This window comes from Apteryx rowi, unplaced genomic scaffold (genome assembly GCF_003343035.1).
Source record: "Apteryx rowi isolate R43461 unplaced genomic scaffold, aptRow1 scaffold_522, whole genome shotgun sequence".
Taxonomy (NCBI): Eukaryota; Metazoa; Chordata; class Aves; order Apterygiformes; family Apterygidae; genus Apteryx; species Apteryx rowi.
In genome coordinates this window covers 535316-554072 of record NW_020450786.1, presented here as the reverse complement: position 1 = coordinate 554072, position 18757 = coordinate 535316, and the positions used below count along the sequence as shown (strand labels likewise).

Genomic DNA, 18757 nt, shown 5'->3' with positions numbered 1-18757 from the left:
AAGTGACTGCACCACTGTCACCCAAGCAGATCACCGGCAATATCTAAGAGGTAAGTCCAACTTTGCATCCTCCCTTTGAAGCATCTTTTCTCTATTCTCTCCTTTTAATAACCTTATTTACTCAGACCAAAACACCTTTAAAAATGAAATTATTTGTTAATGCCACAAATTTCAGGATAAAGTTGCCCATCATGAATTTCAGCCTGAGAGATAAAAAAAACCCCTTAATTTTGAACATAATTCTTAAAATTTACCTGAGCTGAGAAGTCAATTAGCTTTGGAAGCATCAATTTACTTCCTTCATCACTCTTCAGAAAATCCAGCAAACTCCCTGTTACAAGAGAGAAAGTCAGCATAGCTTATTACCAAAATAAAGTTCACACCAGTCTTACAATTTTCTGGATCACAAAGTTTTAAAAGTGAAAGGTTTTGATGTATTTTCAAGTTGGCTACAATAAGCTGCAGGTTCTTTACATACTCTAATAATAGCAATATCCAGGTCAGCACGTCAGGTGTCTAAGTTCTGCAGCTCTGCAGGACGTAAAAACCCTCACCAGGCCATGCCTTAGCTCACTGGTGTTGAACTTGATAATTACCTTGTTCTATGGACTATCAGGAAAGCTGTCTAGGACAATCACACATATTAGTCCTTTCCAAGTCATAAAGAACAAGTTGCTGTTGTTTATAAAGTCATCAGCAGAACTGTTTGACAATAGAACAAAATAAAAATACCATTACCTAAGACAATCTGAAGAGGAAGCCTCACTTATTTTGTTTAGTGCTGCTCTATAAAGGTTGTGCTTTTCTAGCAGTGCAGCAATCCTTGCAGGAGCACTCATTCCTTGCCTCATTACACAGGTGAGTATCAACTGAAGGGCTACATAAGGAGATTTCTAAGATTTGCTTTAATTAGTAAGTGTCTTGTTATGGCACCAGACACAAAAGTTGGGTATGGAACCTGAAGTAACTGGAGCTATTTTGGGGGTTATAGTCACATCTGAAACATTTCAAAAATGATACATTTAAAGAAGCCTGTAAAAATAGTTTATATAACAAATGCAATGATGAATCATAAAATTAAATCCTCAATCACCTCTAAGACAGGTGCTTCTTCTTGTGACATGAGAATATACAAAAGAATAATGCTAAAACCTGAAATACTCTCTTTTTTATTCCTTCCTTTTTTAAATAAAGAGGATTGATTCATGAGAAGCAGAAGAGTTGTTTAAAGCACTGCTTACAGTTCCTATGTTGTTCTCACCTTTTGCCATGAATTCTGTTATAATATAAATAGGTTCTTCTTTGGTCACTACAGCATAAAGCCTAACTAGCTTGTCATGCTGAAGGGTTTTCATGAGGTTGGCTTCCTCCAGAAAGGCTTGCACAGACATAGTTCCAGGCTTCAGAGTCTTCACGGCCACTTTTGTACTATTATGATAGTAACCTAAAACAAGAAAGTATGTCCAGTGTACTTGAAGTCATTCTGCACAGCACAGCACCCTGACTAGTAAGAATCCATAAAGCAGGTGAGGTTAGATTTCACCAACAGTTAAGAGCCTGAAAGCAAGCACCCAGATGTAGCACAAACAACTAAATTCCCTTATATTTTGCAACTGATACATCAAGGCAGTGAACAATAATCCATTTTCTATTTTTATAAATCATTTACCTGATAAACATAAATTAGGAAAGCAAATTGCCACACTTAATACCAAGTTTGACTTTATAAAAGCCCATAAGAAAATAGTCAAACAGTCAAGAGATGTTTTAATGAATCATCGCATAAATTGTCTCAGAATCTAACAGATTCCACGGATTGCTTGCAAGATTCTGGAAAATCTTTAAATACCATGACTATAATTACTTTGTGCATACCAGTCATATGCTAACAATCCTTTCTGTAGGGCTCTCTACTCAAAATGGAACCTTATGGTAAAGTGGGACCAAATAAACATTCTCAATAACAAAGATGTGCTGGCAGGCCAAAAAGTCTGCAGTGTTCAGGGGAAGACTTAAAACATGGTAATTTCTTATCACATAGGTCATGCCAAGAGTGGAAGAGACTGCGATCATTTCATTTTCTGTTTATTACACATTTAATTATAAAATATAACTACCAGTAAATAGAAAAGCAATGAACTGTCTTCTGATCAAAATATCAAACATCTTAAAAAATAGCAAGCATTGATCCTAAAGTTTATCTTGCGAAGGGGGAAGGGAAGGGGGAAGGGAAGGGGGAAGGGAAGGGGNGAAGGGAAGGGGGAAGGGAAGGGGGAAGGGAAGGGGGAAGGGAAGGGGGAAGGGAAGGGGAGAAACATGCATACAAATGCATCTCCTTCCAAACATTTCAGATTTACAGAATGTTTTGGTAGTATAAATGACAGCCTTTTGTGCCCCAGCATATGCATTTCAACATTGCAGAAACATTTCTCGGAAGAGGTAAAGTTTCCATGACTCAACGCAATTGCTGCATTTCCTTACTCAGCAACAATCTGGACAGTGTTACCACAATGTATGTACCTCTAAATTAAAGTCCACAATTTCCTAATACTGCTTTTCATCTTAACATAGGAAATCTGTGTCAAAGCAAGGAACTAATCTCCAATTCCTAAATGATTTCTCTAACCTTTGCATGTTCTATCACCTTTTTTAAAGAAGGGTCATCAGCTGAATAAAACCAATACATCTGTAACAAAATACGCATCTTCATGACTACTTGACTTTTTTTTTTCCCAGGCACAGTAAGGTCAACTAAGTATAACAAAAATATGTTTCCAGATGACCGAATAATAAGAAATGACAACTTCAGGTCAAATTCTGCCATTGAAGGCACAGACATACAGTTTCTACCTATCAAAAATAAGTGTTAAATACATCTCTTTGTGCTTAAAAAATGAGAAAGCTCATTTTTACAGTTTTTATTATTCCATCCTGTACCCTGAAACAGAGCACTAATTCCACTCCCAATTTGTTCAATGCTCTACTGAGCATATTAATTAATAATGTTATTTCTGTGAAGCAATTGTCACCAACACACTCAACATTAGTGATTATAAAATACTGTTATGCAGTTCAAGAGATCCACCAGACTGGGATTCTACTCACAAAAAGTTTACATTACTAACAATACTCACTGATACTGACTTCTGCAGGAAAACAGTCTATTCCTGACACTCTGGTGGTAACACACAGAGCAAATTAGCTGATGAGAAGACTAGAGATGTTTGATCCTGATCTCTCTCGCATTCACTTATTTCATCAATTACTGGGGGAAAAAAACTAAAGAAAGGTGGTCATGAACTGTATCTGTTCACTAGCACCCACAGTGGTGTCTGTAAAAAATTGACCCTTGGCCAGTTTGACAAAACTGGAATTCTTTCCCTCTTTCCCTCACCCAGGATAAGTAAAACAGCTGGTAACTTGATTTGGGCTGAGAACCACATCAGAACTGAACACTCACAGAGCATGAGTCCCTACCTCTTCAGCTTTGCAGACATTACCTAGCTGTTAGTGGTAGAAAGCTCCCATGATTGGCGTGTCAGAGGTGGCAGAGTAAGAATGAGAGTATACATGAAGGGCAGGATTATATTAGAATGCCACGCTAGACAGACCTGGAGCAGGAAGCATCTTTTTAGTATGGGTTTGTACCATACCAGCATATCAATGTCCTAGTCCCCATGTTAGGTCATTTATTACCATGAGAACCTCTATGCTGGTTTCCATATAGATTAGCCGCTTTAGAGGCACACTGTGACTGTGCAGGCACTTGGAGACTGCAGCCTTTGTGCAGGCAAAGGGAAAACTGGTGACCTCAGGGCACCTCAGCAGGTGACGGCAAATTTAATATTCAATCCATATCATAGAAGAATTCCTCTGGTGCACAAGCTGCTATGGGAATGTGTGCCTACAGCACTGAACTGCACCATGTCATCCCCATTTTGGGCAGTAACTGCAGCTCTGGACCCTTCTCCAATGCCTGCCTTGGCTGAAGTGAACCTGGCTCTAGGTCTAAACACTTGTGTCACATTATTCCTTGACATAAGATACAAATGAACATATGTTCAGTTTGCCACCCAAATATGAATTCAAAAGGATAGATAAACAAAGAAATTCTTTTTTACACCTAAAACATCTGAAAAAAATTCATGTTCTTTGCAACTAACATCCAGCCCATGCATGCACTGTAAAACACTTCTGTGATACTGAGGAGATATACCAACAGGCGTTCCTCGTTCATTTTAGGTGCCTTTTATTTTAATAACTGTTTTTGTAGAATGATTTACTCTGCTTTTTCTAACAGCTGCATAAGAAAAGATAAGCCAAGAATGTCTATTACTTACAGATATTCTAATTTGGGCTATACTAAATGAGAGAATCTTTTACACCTGAGATATAAGCAAAATGTGGCTCATTAATAAAATACAGCATAATGGCTCCATTTGGGTTGTTAACTTTTCTCTTAGCCCTGCTTGAGAATTCTGTTCACGGATTATGAATGCCACAGAGCATTACAGGTCAAATCATATCAGTGCACGCTATGAACAAAGATGCGTAAAACATAGACCCTGCTCTTGCAGTGCTGCTTTGGTCCATCACATCAGTAAAGAAGCTGCCCAAATGTACTAAACTCAGTAGTCCGAAAACCTTCTATACTATGGCAGGAAGCAGGAAGTCTCTCTGCAGTTTGGGCTTTTGTTAAAAACCAAATATAATGCAAGCAATGATATGAAAGTCTGGGGAATCAGATCAACTCTTAAGCAGAGAGCCATGTTCTCCACGTGTTAAAACACAATCCTCCAAAAGCTGTTAATGTTTCACCTAGTTATTTTCAAGTTAATTATGATGATTTTGGCAGTGTAACATCCTGGACAGCCAGGTTGCCACCAGGTTCTTGCATGGGCTTAATCAGGCCAAGCTGCTATATGAATTTGTAACAGACAATAATGATGATATTGAGCCCACCTGGGCTTTCTGGCCTTTCTGACCAGATCTCCAGGACTGAATATGAATGGTTTTGTGAACAAGCCTACAAAATACAGTTTCTTCCTCCCTTTCCCTGCAAAGTTATACTGGGAACATCTTGTTTGAGCTACATAAATACAACACTTAGAAGCCAGATAATGCCTCCTGTTGCATGTCAACACACCACTCTTCCTTTACCAACTACAGCCATCACTCAGCTGAACAGCAGAGGAATGCAACTGTAATCCCATCTCCACATCCAACACATTAAATGTGAAGGCAGAAAGCACAGAGCGCAGGTTTCTAACTGTTTCCATGGGTGAGCAGTGCATAAAATGTGGACACCATTCTGTCATGCTCTTTTGTTCTACCATGCCAGCACAGCTGCTGCCCGAACACACAAGGACAAACACTATTGCAATAGCCTAAAAACAGAAAGTCTTTATAAATCATATAAAATTACACATAGCTGTACTTAAAAAAAGAAATTAAAAATGTGGTGCTTGCAGTGGTATGCAGAACCGGGAAACTGATGAGCCTTTACAGCAAGTTTTCTCTGTAAAAGAAACTTTTCAGAGTTGAAAGTGATTCACCTGCCTGCTTCACAAGTAACCAGGATTCTCTGCACAGGCTCACAAGTAGGAAACCCTCCACCTCGCAGGGACATTCAGAAGGAGCACAGTAGAATGCCTGGCAGGGTGGGAGGGGAAGGCTGCTCTTTATTCCTAAGGTTTTTTTAGTCCTCCCAAAACATAAGCTAACTTTCTCCAAAACCCAAAAGTAAACACCTAAGAGGAACATGCCAGCTTGGAAGCCCGAAGAGAACTAAAAAGAAAAGATTATAAAGGAGTGCTGGCAAATCTTCACATTGCAGTAATAGTATTACCTGTGTCTCCCCACCCACATCCCCTCTGAAACCACAATTCTAGGTACCCTTTATCAAGCTGAAAATTCTTCGGTAATTAAGCCATAGAATGAAGTTCATATCCAGTTCACACTACTGTCTAAATGAATAATTTTATTTTAGATGAAGTAAATTATCATGAGACTGTAACAAGTAGCTTATAGGAATAAGCAGTACCACTATGTAACTCCTGATACCTCTGGTTGGTCATTATCACAATAATCAGTGTTTGTTGACACCCTGAACTGCAGAGGTGACCTAATAGGTATTTTACAGCTTCAGCTTCTTTGGTTCAAAGATTCACAGTGCTTCTGATTAGAAAGGATCTGTGCCATGCAAATCAGCTTCTCTTGCTTCAGAAAGAAAGCAAAGAGAAGAGGAAACACGGTGATCAGCTTCACAGTACAGTAATTTCTCTCACAGTGTAGTAATTCAGATACAAGGGTTAAGCCCAATTTAGATGAAGAAGAGGAGAGAAGAGGGGAGAGGAGAGGGGAGAGGGGAGGGGAGAGGGGAGGGGAAAAGAGAAAAAATGAGATACAAACAAGAGGAAACATCTTGAACCATTAACACTGTTTTTTATGCCTTTGTGCCTGTGTGCTTGCTGAAGTAGTCACTTCCCAAAATGGTCTACATTTTCAAACAAGTGATAACATTCTGCCACAAAGTCTTTCACTGCATTTCAGTGTCAGTTGAATTTTTCTTGCCCTAGTTTATTAGGCAGAAAAACTGCACAATCGCTGATTACTTGTCTTAACTAGTATGTAAAATGTCACTCATGTATATCATAGTTAGAGGCTTTCTTAAGTCTTTTCTTTCTTATCTTGGCAGATAAAAGGCCAAATTTGGCTATATTATAGAGATATGTTGCTTGCATTTTAATGTGATTTATATCAAAAGATTATACTTATGGTTGCATTACAGCTTTCTGATTGACACTGTAATCATGTGTCAGACTTGTCACTCAAATAGCATCACTCCATGCTTTACTTTTCTAAACGAAAGCATCTCTTCAAAACAATGAAATTCCAAGCAGCGTGTTCCCATTAGACTTCTGCACTCTCGTGGGTCATCAGAGCACACTTTCCAGCTTTGTATCTTCTACTGAGCTTAGGGATACACTAAGTCACTCAGAAATGTCCTGCCTATAGAATTTTGATAGATAATAAACTACTTGTAACAATTTTATTACTATTTAAATAAAACCTCCAGAAAGAAGATTCAGGGAAGTGTTAAGAGAATGATTTGGACTGAAAAAAATTCATAATGAAGGCACTTTGTTATGAGAGAAGTTATAGTTTATCTCAAATAAGTCAAACCAGATGGTAAATGGTAATGAGTACGCAAGTAATGAGTAATACAGAGAACGTGTAATATGGAACCCAAAAGAATACTCGGGTCCCTGAACAGGCAGCATTTCAAAAGCAAGAGAAGTAAATGTTTTTTGCAGAACACATGATTAGACAGTGGCCATAGCCCCTTGCCACAGGAAGTCTGCAGGGCTAAGAAAATAGGACTTCTTTTAAATGGACGGCAAGGCTATTTATGATTGTAATAATTAATGCTAGCATTTTTGCAGGGTATGTATTAAAATTTACTGCTTGTAAGTCTTTTGATACTTTTGTAATTAGGGAGACCTACATTATAATTCAAAGCGGATTAATCTGCTATCTTCTTACTACATAAGTCACCTACTTTTCAGGCAGCAAGCTGGCAGACTATGATCTTGGATTAAATGTCTCCTTTTTTCACCCAATATTGCTGTCCCATGCACTATATTCCAAGTCGTTTCTTTACCAAGAGACGTAAAAGCTCTACCCATCACTCACTAAAAGACATCGTTTCTTTTTATTTCAAGTTCTTTACCACTTTCTGGTTTGAAACAAAGTTCCAAGATGCCCATTGATTTTGAGAACCAGAAGTCAGTTCTTACTACAAGCCGCTCCTTCCTCCCCAAAAGACAACCAAACAAAATCTGTTGTATCTGACCCTATAAATTGCAGTGCTTACTCATAAGGAACTACCACCAGATTTTTGCTTTAAAAAATACCAAAGGATTTGTTCCACACCTTTGTCAGATGTCTTCCCCCTTACAAATTCTCTTTCTTACTATTCTTCCTCATGAGAGAGGATGTTCTGGGTCTGACTGTCCTGCTTTTATAAGTATATTGGACCAGGTTGATCCCCAATATTATTCTGAATGATTCTGAAATGGCATTGCTTTCAGCAGATTTAAATATTATTTTCAAAGGGCTAAACTTACCCATCCAGACTTCTCCAAACTGACCGGCTCCAAGTTTCTTCACTAGTTTAATTGATTCCCGTGGAATTTCCCATGCATCTTTATCCCATGGTTTTTGAGGCTTAGGACTAATACAAGCTTTTTCCAACTTTCTGCATAAGCCATCTGCTTGCTCTGTTTTTCAAAGGAAAAACAAAATACAAAATCCGTTGTGCTTCTCTGCCTCAGATGTCTTGAAACAAAGAACACTTAATTGCAGATATGCACCAACCAGCTCAAAATCAATTTTTTATTCAGGTGCTCTGATGGACATGAAAAATTTCTATTGTTTTCAAATAACTTTAAATCCTTCTGTCATGAAATTTGGTATTCAGGGTTCAAAGACTAATTTAAAAGAGAAGTGTGACACACATCTGGTGTAAAAAAGGTTCATGCTACCATCAGATTATTAATTTTTTTAGTACCATTAGTACCAAATAAATAAAACACAAGATCTCATTACTGACAGTATGTTGATGAAGATGCAACTTGGGGTCAGACTTGGAACCAGCATTCTGAATTTGTTATTAACTGTTCTTTGAGCATGGTTTCAGACATGTGTGCACACACAATCATGCAAGCATAAGTAGGTCACAATTAGTTTTTCAGTCACTGAACAGCTATAACTTAAATACAAATGTAAAATAATTCTCAGGTTTTCAAGCTGTGCCAAAGATTTACCATAGATATTACAATTCAGAGAAATGCCATGCCTAAGTCCTTATTGTGGCTTAAAAAAAAAAAAAAAACAAAACCCTGTCTTACTAAAAAATGTCTTACAGTCTCCATATTTTCAATGACAAGCTAAAAAAAAATTATATATTTTGGTTCTATTCACCAGGAAGTTATATATAATGAAAAGTCATTTTTGTAGCTAAGAAGTAGCTGGAAATTTCTTTCCCCCCCCCCCCTTTTGTAATATTGTTACTGTTCTATGCAAGTACAATATTGCTTTCTTTGAAGTCAATGGAATTTTACTTTCTCCAAAACTCCATTCACAAAAAAATATAACTAAATATAAATATAATTTTACAGGAAAATAAAAATGCTTCCACACTGATCACCAGATACAATACAAGAAGACATTTACAAGTCTACACAAATAATAAACATTACCTATTATCATGAATACAAATTTACTATCAAATATAGAATTTATTTACTTACAATGCAGTCAATTTTCTTCCCTCTCTAGTTTCACATCAACATAGCTTTGATGAGATCTTTTATAAAGCTATTCTTTATTTTACAATAGTATGCAACAGATCAAAATCAGCCTTAATGCTGCTTGCTAACAAGGTTACTTGGGTTCTAACCAATTTCACTTTATCTTTGATAACACCCATGCCTGGGTTATTTAGACAAAAAGATGAAAAGGTCTCAAACAAAACAAGAAAGCATTTATTTTCCTTCACAGGAAATAATGGCTGTATTCTATTAAGTAATCTACTAACCAATTTAACTTACTTTGATAATGTTTGATCATATCATTGATGTTGGGAAAAGTTACTCTTGGAGAGATATAAAATCCTCCATTGTCTAAACCCCTAATTTTGTAGTGCTTAATAACATCACCATTTTGCGGATCGTAGTCTCTTATGGACAGAGAATAGCTGCCTGTGAACAAAGAAGGAATGATCATTAACAGATTATAAATCTGCAGTGTCCAAACACATACAGTTTCAGGTAACAAAATTATCTTTTTTTATTCTTTTTTTTTACTCTGCTATTTCCTCAGAAAGCATTTTGCAATCAACACAAGGAAGTTAGCCAACAGCTGGTTCTGAACTGAGCCCCAAAATGCTTATAGTCAGACTTTCTTTTTCAGTCTTATTCAATACACTTATGAGTTCCATAAGCCAGACAGTTCCATGACTAATGTCCACTTCTGCAAAAAGTCCCACTGACTTGAGTGAGACCATATGGGAAAACAACTTCAGGGTTTATCACACCAGTCAGATACAAGCTAAAATTCAAAGATAAGCACATCAGAAGAGCAACACACTGAATGTCCTCATCACCTTGACAAAAGGATAGTTTGGAGATGACTTGGAGCATACAGGAGGGAAAGAAGATCTGTTAGTACCAGGGACCCTAACCTCAGCAGGGATTTAAGATGGGGCAGCAGCATCTATCTTAAACTAAAGAGTTCTTCATTTCTCCCACTCATACGATTCTTGTCCAATTTCTAAGGATAAGAAACCACCTCAGCCCCTTCTTTCTCCCTCACCGATCCACTGACAGAAGGGGATAGAAAGAAATATTTTGGCAGTGGTTTGCCCTACTCCCAAGCAGGCTATGTTGAATTTTGATCTCTGCCTTCATTTCAGGGAACAGTGATATGGGCCCATTACAGAGAGCTGCCTAATCAAGAGTCTGTAGTATTAGGGCCAGGAAAAACTACACCTATGGAGAAGATAGCCATATGATGGTAGAATCGAGATATTGGAGGAGAACCCTCTTACATTCTATTGAAAGCTTCAGTTGAAGAAGTCTGGTGCTTTTATTAAACATTTCAGTACAAAGAGCTGTCTCCATAGTAGAAATCCTTATCAGAAAGTTAAAAAAAAAAATTCAAACTACAGTGCAGAAGTGTAAATTCTCATCATGTAGTAAACAAATTTTAAAACTTGTTATGACAGATACAGGTTCCATAATGGAAGACTTCATAAAAACCAGCATACTATTTACAACTAGAAAGGTCCTTTAGTATAGGAATCACAAGTGTTCAGAAGGAAAAAGACTTCTTCATTCATTGCTGCTTGTCAGTGTAATGGGCCATACGTTTTTTATTTCTATCTCCACTTTAAGCGTTAAGCTGTAACTTTCTTCTCTCTTTCCCTGGTGATTTTCTCACCCTTCTCACTTCTACATAACTGCAGTAAATTCAAACAACAGGACACACTGGGACAATTCCACATCCAGTGTCACTTGATGCAATTTTGTGAAGACAGATTGTATGTTTTCAACTCTACTATCAGTCCCAAAGTAAACAATTGCCTACCTTTTAATGTTTCACTTTCTCTGATGAGGAATGCTCCAGGACTATTTCCAGGAGCCAGGAGTTGTCTTTCAGCATCTTTTCGGGTTATGTCTTTGAAGAACCATCTGAAAAGTATATCAAAGATTAGAACTTTTCCCCTCATCCCCAAAGGATACAACACTATAAAAAAGACAATTGCCAACATTTAGAGTGTAGAAGGACCTACTCTTCGGTTTCCAAGGTGTTTACTTTTGCTACATAGTTGCTGGGAATGAAGCCTTCTTTCCTTGTTGTGAGAGATTTCGCTCTCCACCATTCTCCTAGCCTGAAAAACAAAAACAGTAATATTCACAGTGTGTGAAGGAAAATAATGAAGTGCTATTCAGCTGCTGCTCTGCCGAGGGCTTTGTCTGGGCTGGGGAGCTAAAAAAAAGCATTTTTCTCTGAACTGAAGCCCCCGTAGAAGCTGTTGGCTACTTCAGATCAAAGTTTGGTCACTGCTACCAAAGACAGCTGCCAAGCCCTACCAGCAACTAGGCATACATTTGTATTTTCACATACAAGGGAGCTCTTTCATAATGTTCATATACTCACATTATGAGTATGAAACTAAGAAATTATAAAGGGATTTAGATATGTCCAAAGAAAAACTACAATACAAACAATACTGTCATACTTACTCCTCAATAACTTTCAATTTTTCTCCTTTTTTGAAGGACAAGTCATCTTCATGAATGCCATCATAAGGATACAAAGCTACCACAATGACTCCATGCTCCTCTATTTCTACAAAGGCAGAAATCAAAAGGAATGTCCTCTTATTTCACAAGTTGGTATGGGCCTAACGTACATCAGTAAAATTCTTATGAAAACTTACCTTCAGGGATGAATCTCTGTCCTGGTAAGAGTTGTGCTTCTGTAGTTGCCTACAACAAAATGTGTCTTTAATTAAGCAGTTTTAGATCTTTGACATTTTCTTTTTAGGTGTATGCACATTACAATAAGATATTCCTCAGTTGCTTTGAAATCATCTTATATATCTTAAATGTTACAGTCTTTTCTGACCATTGCTTAAAGTGAATTACAATGCAAACATACAGTAAGTCCCAACTAGACTTCGAATTGAGCAGCTCAGACCTCAGGAAGGTATGAAAAAGGTGTGGGGAAGTTCACAGCTTTGTGGCTTTTGCTGAACAGACTTTACTCAAGATAATTCAACAGGACAGTTATTGTCCTGATGCTAGTATGAGGAGCTAAAGAACTACATTATTATTTTCCTAACATTCTGCAGGACAAAAAGTAATTTAAAATAATTTAAATAGCACTTGGGATTTGTGTACATTGATTCAGAGTGCACTGAGTCTACAGCCCCAGCTGGTGACACACAACAGAAGGGTGTCACTCGCACCAGCAGAGAATATGGCCCCTGATGAAGGATAGTCAGGAAATGCTGCTTCCTCAGCAGAGTAGAGAGAATGGGGAAAGGGGGTACCAGTAAATCTGCAAAATATCAAACCAGCTTAATACTCGATGGGATTCCCCTCCCAGCATCCTTTCTTTCCAATGCTAGACATCACACAGGGTACTTCCACTGGCTTATTCCTCTTATACCACACTGCTGTTTACTTCAGAACTGCACCTGTTCTGCTCCCATTCAGTTCTGGTGAAAGATCAAATTTTGGCCTCAATGAATAAAAGGAAAGTTGATTGGAACTGGTAGAGTTTGATATAAAAACCTTAGCCTGTTATAAATAGAATAATTCACACCTGGATCCTTGAGTTATTAAGTAACTGCACTGTAAAAGCAACAGTATATTCCATACATTGCACATTGGAAATAAAGAAGTGGTATTTCTGTGAAGAAACCTGATGCTCCTCAGCCCTTACAAGCTTAGGAGGCAGACTTTTCAAATATTGATGCTTTTAAAAATGTTTCTAAACTGCTTCAGATTTTTTGAAGTTACCTAGCATTCTTCTACAGACGTAGCTGTATCTAGAACAAAAATGTCCAAGGATTATTGTTTTCATGCAGAAAACTATGACAAATATAACAAAATAATAAAGCAATAAAGTGACAGATGCTTAAAAAAAGTATTTATTCTTTGAGGGTGAACTGCACAACACTAAAAGCCAAATTGTGGACTAATGATGAATTCGAATCTTTTCATGCATATGTTTCTGATTGAAATTTAAGTTATGCCAGTCATGCTTTGATCTTGCTACTGGAATTCTCCCCTGAGACTATCTACTTACTGGCCTTTGCTGTTTATTGGACGTTGGATCCCTCACATAAATAGTTCGTTCAGTTTTACGTACTGGTTGATTCTTCAAATCTAGCCCATCTCCATGCAGATTCTCTTTCCTTTTTGATTTTATACATCCCATATTTCCTGTTGGAATAAAAAAGGTATTAAACAAAAACATTAAACCATAAACCAAGCAGTTTCCCATGCAATCATTTGGTCATGTAACAAAAACTTACTTCCTTTTCATCCACAATAGTTCACAAGGATAACAAGCTACAAGCGTTTTTCCCCACTGTAAAGGAAAGAGGTGACTTCTTGTCTCAATCCACAGATGAATGAAATACTACAAAATAATTATATACCAGCCCAATGCTTCTAGATTTATCACCTTTTCTCCTCCAAAAAAAACCCCCAAACCCTTACATCTTACCGATGTTTCTGTGAGTTTCAGAACAAATATAAATAAGCCAGTTGACAAATAACTACTCTGATAACAACTTGTTTCAGTATGTCTTAGACAGAAGGCTGTTTTGCAAGATAACACATAGGAAATGTTCCAGAGGCTCTAGTGTAGTGGCTCTTTAGGAAACCTCCAGTCAAAATTTCCAGTTCAAATAGTGGTAATTTTAGTTGGAAGTGCCAATGCCTGCATAGCCACACTTTGTTTTGTATATGCCAATCTAACAGGAAGCTCAGCTTGATATAGATCCCTGTCTCACACGAGGCTGATGACTTGTGCAGTCCCAGCTCCATGAGACATGCTGTTTCTGTGGCCTTCAGCTGTGTATCTCCCTTCTTCAGACAGGCCTGTTATAACAGTCTAAAACAGTCAATACAGGTATCAGTGATGGCAAATCACCACACAAGTATTTCTCCTCCAATACATTCTAGAAAGATAATCCTACTCTCCGGATGTGCATCCATGCCTAATCAGATGAGATACAGCTGCTAGCATCTACATGACTGGAACCTGACTGCTAATCCCATCATGTAATTATATAGTACTTGCGCAAGCATATACACAACATTATCTCTATATTCCTCCCTTAGAGGATAATAATTATATGTACTCTTCAAAGAATCTGCTGTGAAGGCTTTTCAAACCCCTTCTTCCTTCCTCTCTCTCTCCTTTCAGGCCAGTGCTCTCATGCTAGGTTCAGTCATATTTTCTCTTGCAGACACATGCTCTCACTCCCCCTGCCCTAGTTAAAGCCAGTTCTTTGAAGAACAATTTAGAACCTAGAATAAGTGCTCAGTGCATATACAGGCACAAGGAAAACAGCAGTGACCAAAACACAGCCAGAGAAATCAAAGCAGATTGTGATGCCCTATACTACATCTCTCATTTACCGTCATCTCTATGATAATAAAAAGATCATCACAGTAAATAATAAAGTAGTATAGCTGTCCTTTTGCGGACACAAATGTTTCAGTGGAAAGGTGCCTTACACATTACATTCCTGCAGACAGGAGAATAAGTCATGCTGGTCTGGGTCCATATTAAGAGTTGTACTTTTACAACAATATTGATAATGATTATAATATTAATGAACATTACTGTAACAATAAAACAAGGCCTAGATTCAGTACTCCCATGTGACAAGTCTCGGCTTCCCACACCACCATCATTTAACATCCCATCCTGCTGTTGAGGAAGCACCACTTAATGAGAGATGCGTTGTCCTGTACAGGAGCTGAACGTTTTCTTCTAAACATGCGAGGAGGGGGTCTGCTATCTCCTCCTATTTCTGCAAATTATCTGTCACCCATTGCCAATAAATCTTGGGTGTCCATGAAACGGGTTCATCAGTGCGGCAATGAATCACAATACTGGTTTAAAAGCATCATGAGAACTCATTACTTCCTTTTTTTTTCCTCCTGAATTTAAAAAAGAAAGAAATTGCACAGAAAAATCAAGAGGCACTGACCAGGCATCACTATTCAACAGAGAAAGAGAATACAGTTTCCTGTTCTTGTCTATCAATATTTCAACATTTTCACCTACTTATTTGAAGGCATGGAGGGGGACCTTAAACCAGGATCTTCTCTTAGAAACAAAAATCTCTACTCCTTAATTTGCACAAGACAACTGGGAGCTCAGCATCTAACTACCTGCTGTATCTGCAGAATCAGGTATTCAGCCATCTAAGTGCTAACCTTTTTGCTCTTGAATAATCCTGCTTCTACAGAACAAAAGCTAAAGTTAAGGACATAATGTAATTTGATCCAAATTGTCAGCCAAAAATCCCTTTGCCTATTGCTGTAAGAAATCCTGAAGATATCTTTACAGACTGCAACTTGCCCAATGTTAATGTAAACATTAAGAAAACCATTCTTACTCAGATTTTTTTGCAGCTTAAAGCATATCAACAGCTTTAATTTAAGCCTGAGTGAGGTTCTGCTGGTATATTCAAGGTTAGCATTTGTCTGTGACAATAGTAACAGCATATCAGTAATACCAATGTGCATGTGCTACATAATCCCACAAAAGTATACTTGATGTTATGTGATATTACACAGATAAAGTATGTGAAATGCATCACATGTGATGGCACCAAAAAAAGAGGAGATCCTGAGTCTCATCATGAAGTACTCTTTGTTCCCATGCAGATGAAAACCCTTAGTCCTCACAGAACTGAAGCTATGTCTACATTAGCAAATAGTAATTAGCAAATAGCCCAAGAGCAGCAGATTTGTAAAGTGAAAGAGTTGATGCTGCTTCAGGGGGGCTTATTGCATGTTCATTCTAGTATGGCCCCAAGGACTGAATATCCAGCAACACCAAGAGTGCAGTAAGTGCACTCCTGCACTGTGTCTTCCAGAAGGAATCCAGTTCTTGCCCTCCAAGCCCACTCCATAATGTGAACCAAAGCCTAGCAAGTGGGGGCAACTGCTTCACTAGTGGAATCCTGGTCTGAACTAAAATGCTAATGTAGATATATCCTGAGACTTTTAGTTTCTTCATTAAAAAGAAAGAAAAAAAAACTCTTTAATCTTTCAAAAGAAACATGAAAAATATGCAGTAAGATGAACAAAAGTATTTAACACTTAATAGATAAGCATAAAAACAGTTGAAAAAATATGTTAAATGCTAGAAAGTGGATCAATAAGCACATACTCTTTTGACACTGTGAAATGAAAGACTTCTTCTGAACTCTTAAAAAGCCACTAGCATTTATAAAAATATAAGATTCTGTATTTTATGAAACTGTGTGTACTGGGTTCCAGACTTTACATCTAAATTTCTATAAGTACAGCCCTATGCCCAAGGCAAACTTACCTGTCTTGGTTTCAAAAGCTTCTGCTCAGTGGCTGAGCTGCAGCAGTAACGCACCAGAGAGCACACACCTAATTCATTCCAACTGCAGTGCCAGATGCATTAGAGTCCACTGCTACATTATACATTTTATAGTGAAATCTGATGCAGTTCTTGCCACAGGGTTTTAAGAGTGATATTCAAGTAAAGATTGATAGGGCTAGTATAAACAGCAGGCACTGACAGGGGCATTTCAATCACCACACATTAAATAATGGATTTCACAATAATGGATTTTAAAATACAAAATGCTACATTATCACCAAAGTTAACTTCATAAACATTTAACTCTAGCAAACATATGATTACACCCCCCCCMCACACACAAAAGCTTTGAAATATAAAAAGTGCATGCATCTTTCTTAGTTTTTAGAGTACTTGTAAAGGAAAATCTTAAAGGAGGAAGTTCATTCATGCATAAAGAAAATATCAATGTAAAATGTTTATTTGCATAGCTCTCTGTTGCCTTATCACAATGAACATCAAGGAAGTGCTTTGTGCAGATATAAAAAGGAAGAATATGGTAAGCTAAAAGCTATCCAGAGAATGCAGTATTGTTACATATGGAATTATGTTATTGTTCTTCAGAGATAAAAATAATTTAGACATCAAAGGAAGTGCTGTCAGTCCCTACTCAGACATTACCCATTCCAACAGTTTTACAATAGAGAATATACTACTTTTTAACTATACTTTTCATTTATTCTTCTTATCCATAGGTCTAGACATGAAAGACAAACATTTAATTAAAAGAAACTCTATATAACGTAGCAGCTAACTTTTATAATGTATCTAAAAAAAGCAGCACATCATCTCTGAATAAAAAGCATCATACTATATTACATGGCTAAAATGTAAAATGTAAGGAACATGTACTTTTATTAACATTACAGTGCGCTAATAAAAGCCTAATTTTAGGCATTTTTCTAAAAACCATAAAACCATCCATAAGAATTATCACAATAAGCCTCTTTAAACAGGTTGTTCCATAGACAATTTTGATGTCTACAGAGAACTTAAATTTTCTACTTGAATCTCTTATTATCTGCCCATATTTCCCCTTGCTACAGCAGCACTTGGCCTTGATTTCAAAATAGAGTAAGGTATCGGAAACCAGTGCAACCTACTTTTTTCAAAGTTAAAAGCTGCTGATAATCCAAGACGCACTGTTGCTTTATATGTCTGTTGCTATAGTACTAGTAATTTATCTAAAACTTCATGCTTGCTGTTTCAAATAGTCAAAGATCTTATGATCATTGATAGTCCATCCACCATTAGTAGCATTTGAGGTCTCATTTCCTCCAAGTGCTTATCTTTGGTTTTGTCTAAAACTGATAGCATTTTTCATTCTGTTCATGGTCACAGCTATTGGCATTCTTATGATTCTATTACAGGTAATATTATGGTGCACATTAGAAACTGTTTTCTAAAATAGCTTGAAGTATCAGGGCTTTTCTTGAATGAAGTCATGTGTTAATGGAAATGACTCTCAAATTCTCACAGATTTTTCAACGGTTTAGAGCAGCTTTACTTTAATCTTTATAGAAAATGTTATTTTTTGCAATTAACTATAATTGATTATTCACTGGCTAATTTTTAAAAACAGCTAAAATAGATTATACACTGGTATTTCCAATAACAGTAACTTCTTCAAAAAATTAGAACTATCATATTGTGTATATATGCAATGTTATCTTATTCAATAAATATATATTTTTCAAAAGGACAGTAATCACATATATATAATAAACACCAATTCTGTGAGTGAATTAGGCTTTTAAACAGATATATACATATCTATTTTAGTATATACATAAAAACAATTAATTTGTATTCAATTACAAGGTTTATGAGCAGTAAACTCATTTAGCCCATAGCATTTTCATTTTACTGTTTGCCTGCTGCACGACACCTGTGAAATATCATTAAGCAAATAAAGAAAAATTGTTTCTTAGCAGCACAAATATCACAGAGTAAAGATGCATTTAAAAATAAAAAGAAAAATCAAGACCCCTAACTATTCTGGGTATTGAACTTAAGTTCCTGAGTCAAAGAACAAGAGCAG

The 18757-nt window shown here is 37.0% G+C and overlaps 1 protein-coding gene across 2 annotated transcripts in view; it reads right to left on the bottom strand.

The window, feature by feature from the left end:
* Positions 1–18757, bottom strand: part of LYN (LYN proto-oncogene, Src family tyrosine kinase) — a 52315-nt gene that overhangs the window by 18343 nt on the left and 15215 nt on the right. Inside the window, exons 2-10 of one of the 2 annotated variants that reach the window (XM_026080491.1) lie at positions 13447–13520; positions 12008–12056; positions 11811–11916; positions 11357–11455; positions 11152–11255; positions 9615–9764; positions 8130–8282; positions 1262–1444; positions 255–331 (exon numbers count right to left, since the gene is read on the bottom strand). In XM_026080491.1, coding sequence (XP_025936276.1) covers positions 255–331; positions 1262–1444; positions 8130–8282; positions 9615–9764; positions 11152–11255; positions 11357–11455; positions 11811–11916; positions 12008–12056; positions 13447–13515 — 990 coding nt within the window. In that variant the 5' untranslated portion in view covers positions 13516–13520. Of the gene's footprint in view, positions 1–254; positions 332–1261; positions 1445–8129; positions 8283–9614; positions 9765–11151; positions 11256–11356; positions 11456–11810; positions 11917–12007; positions 12057–13383; positions 13521–18757 lie in introns of both variants that reach the window. The other variant, XM_026080490.1, reaches the window with a different exon arrangement.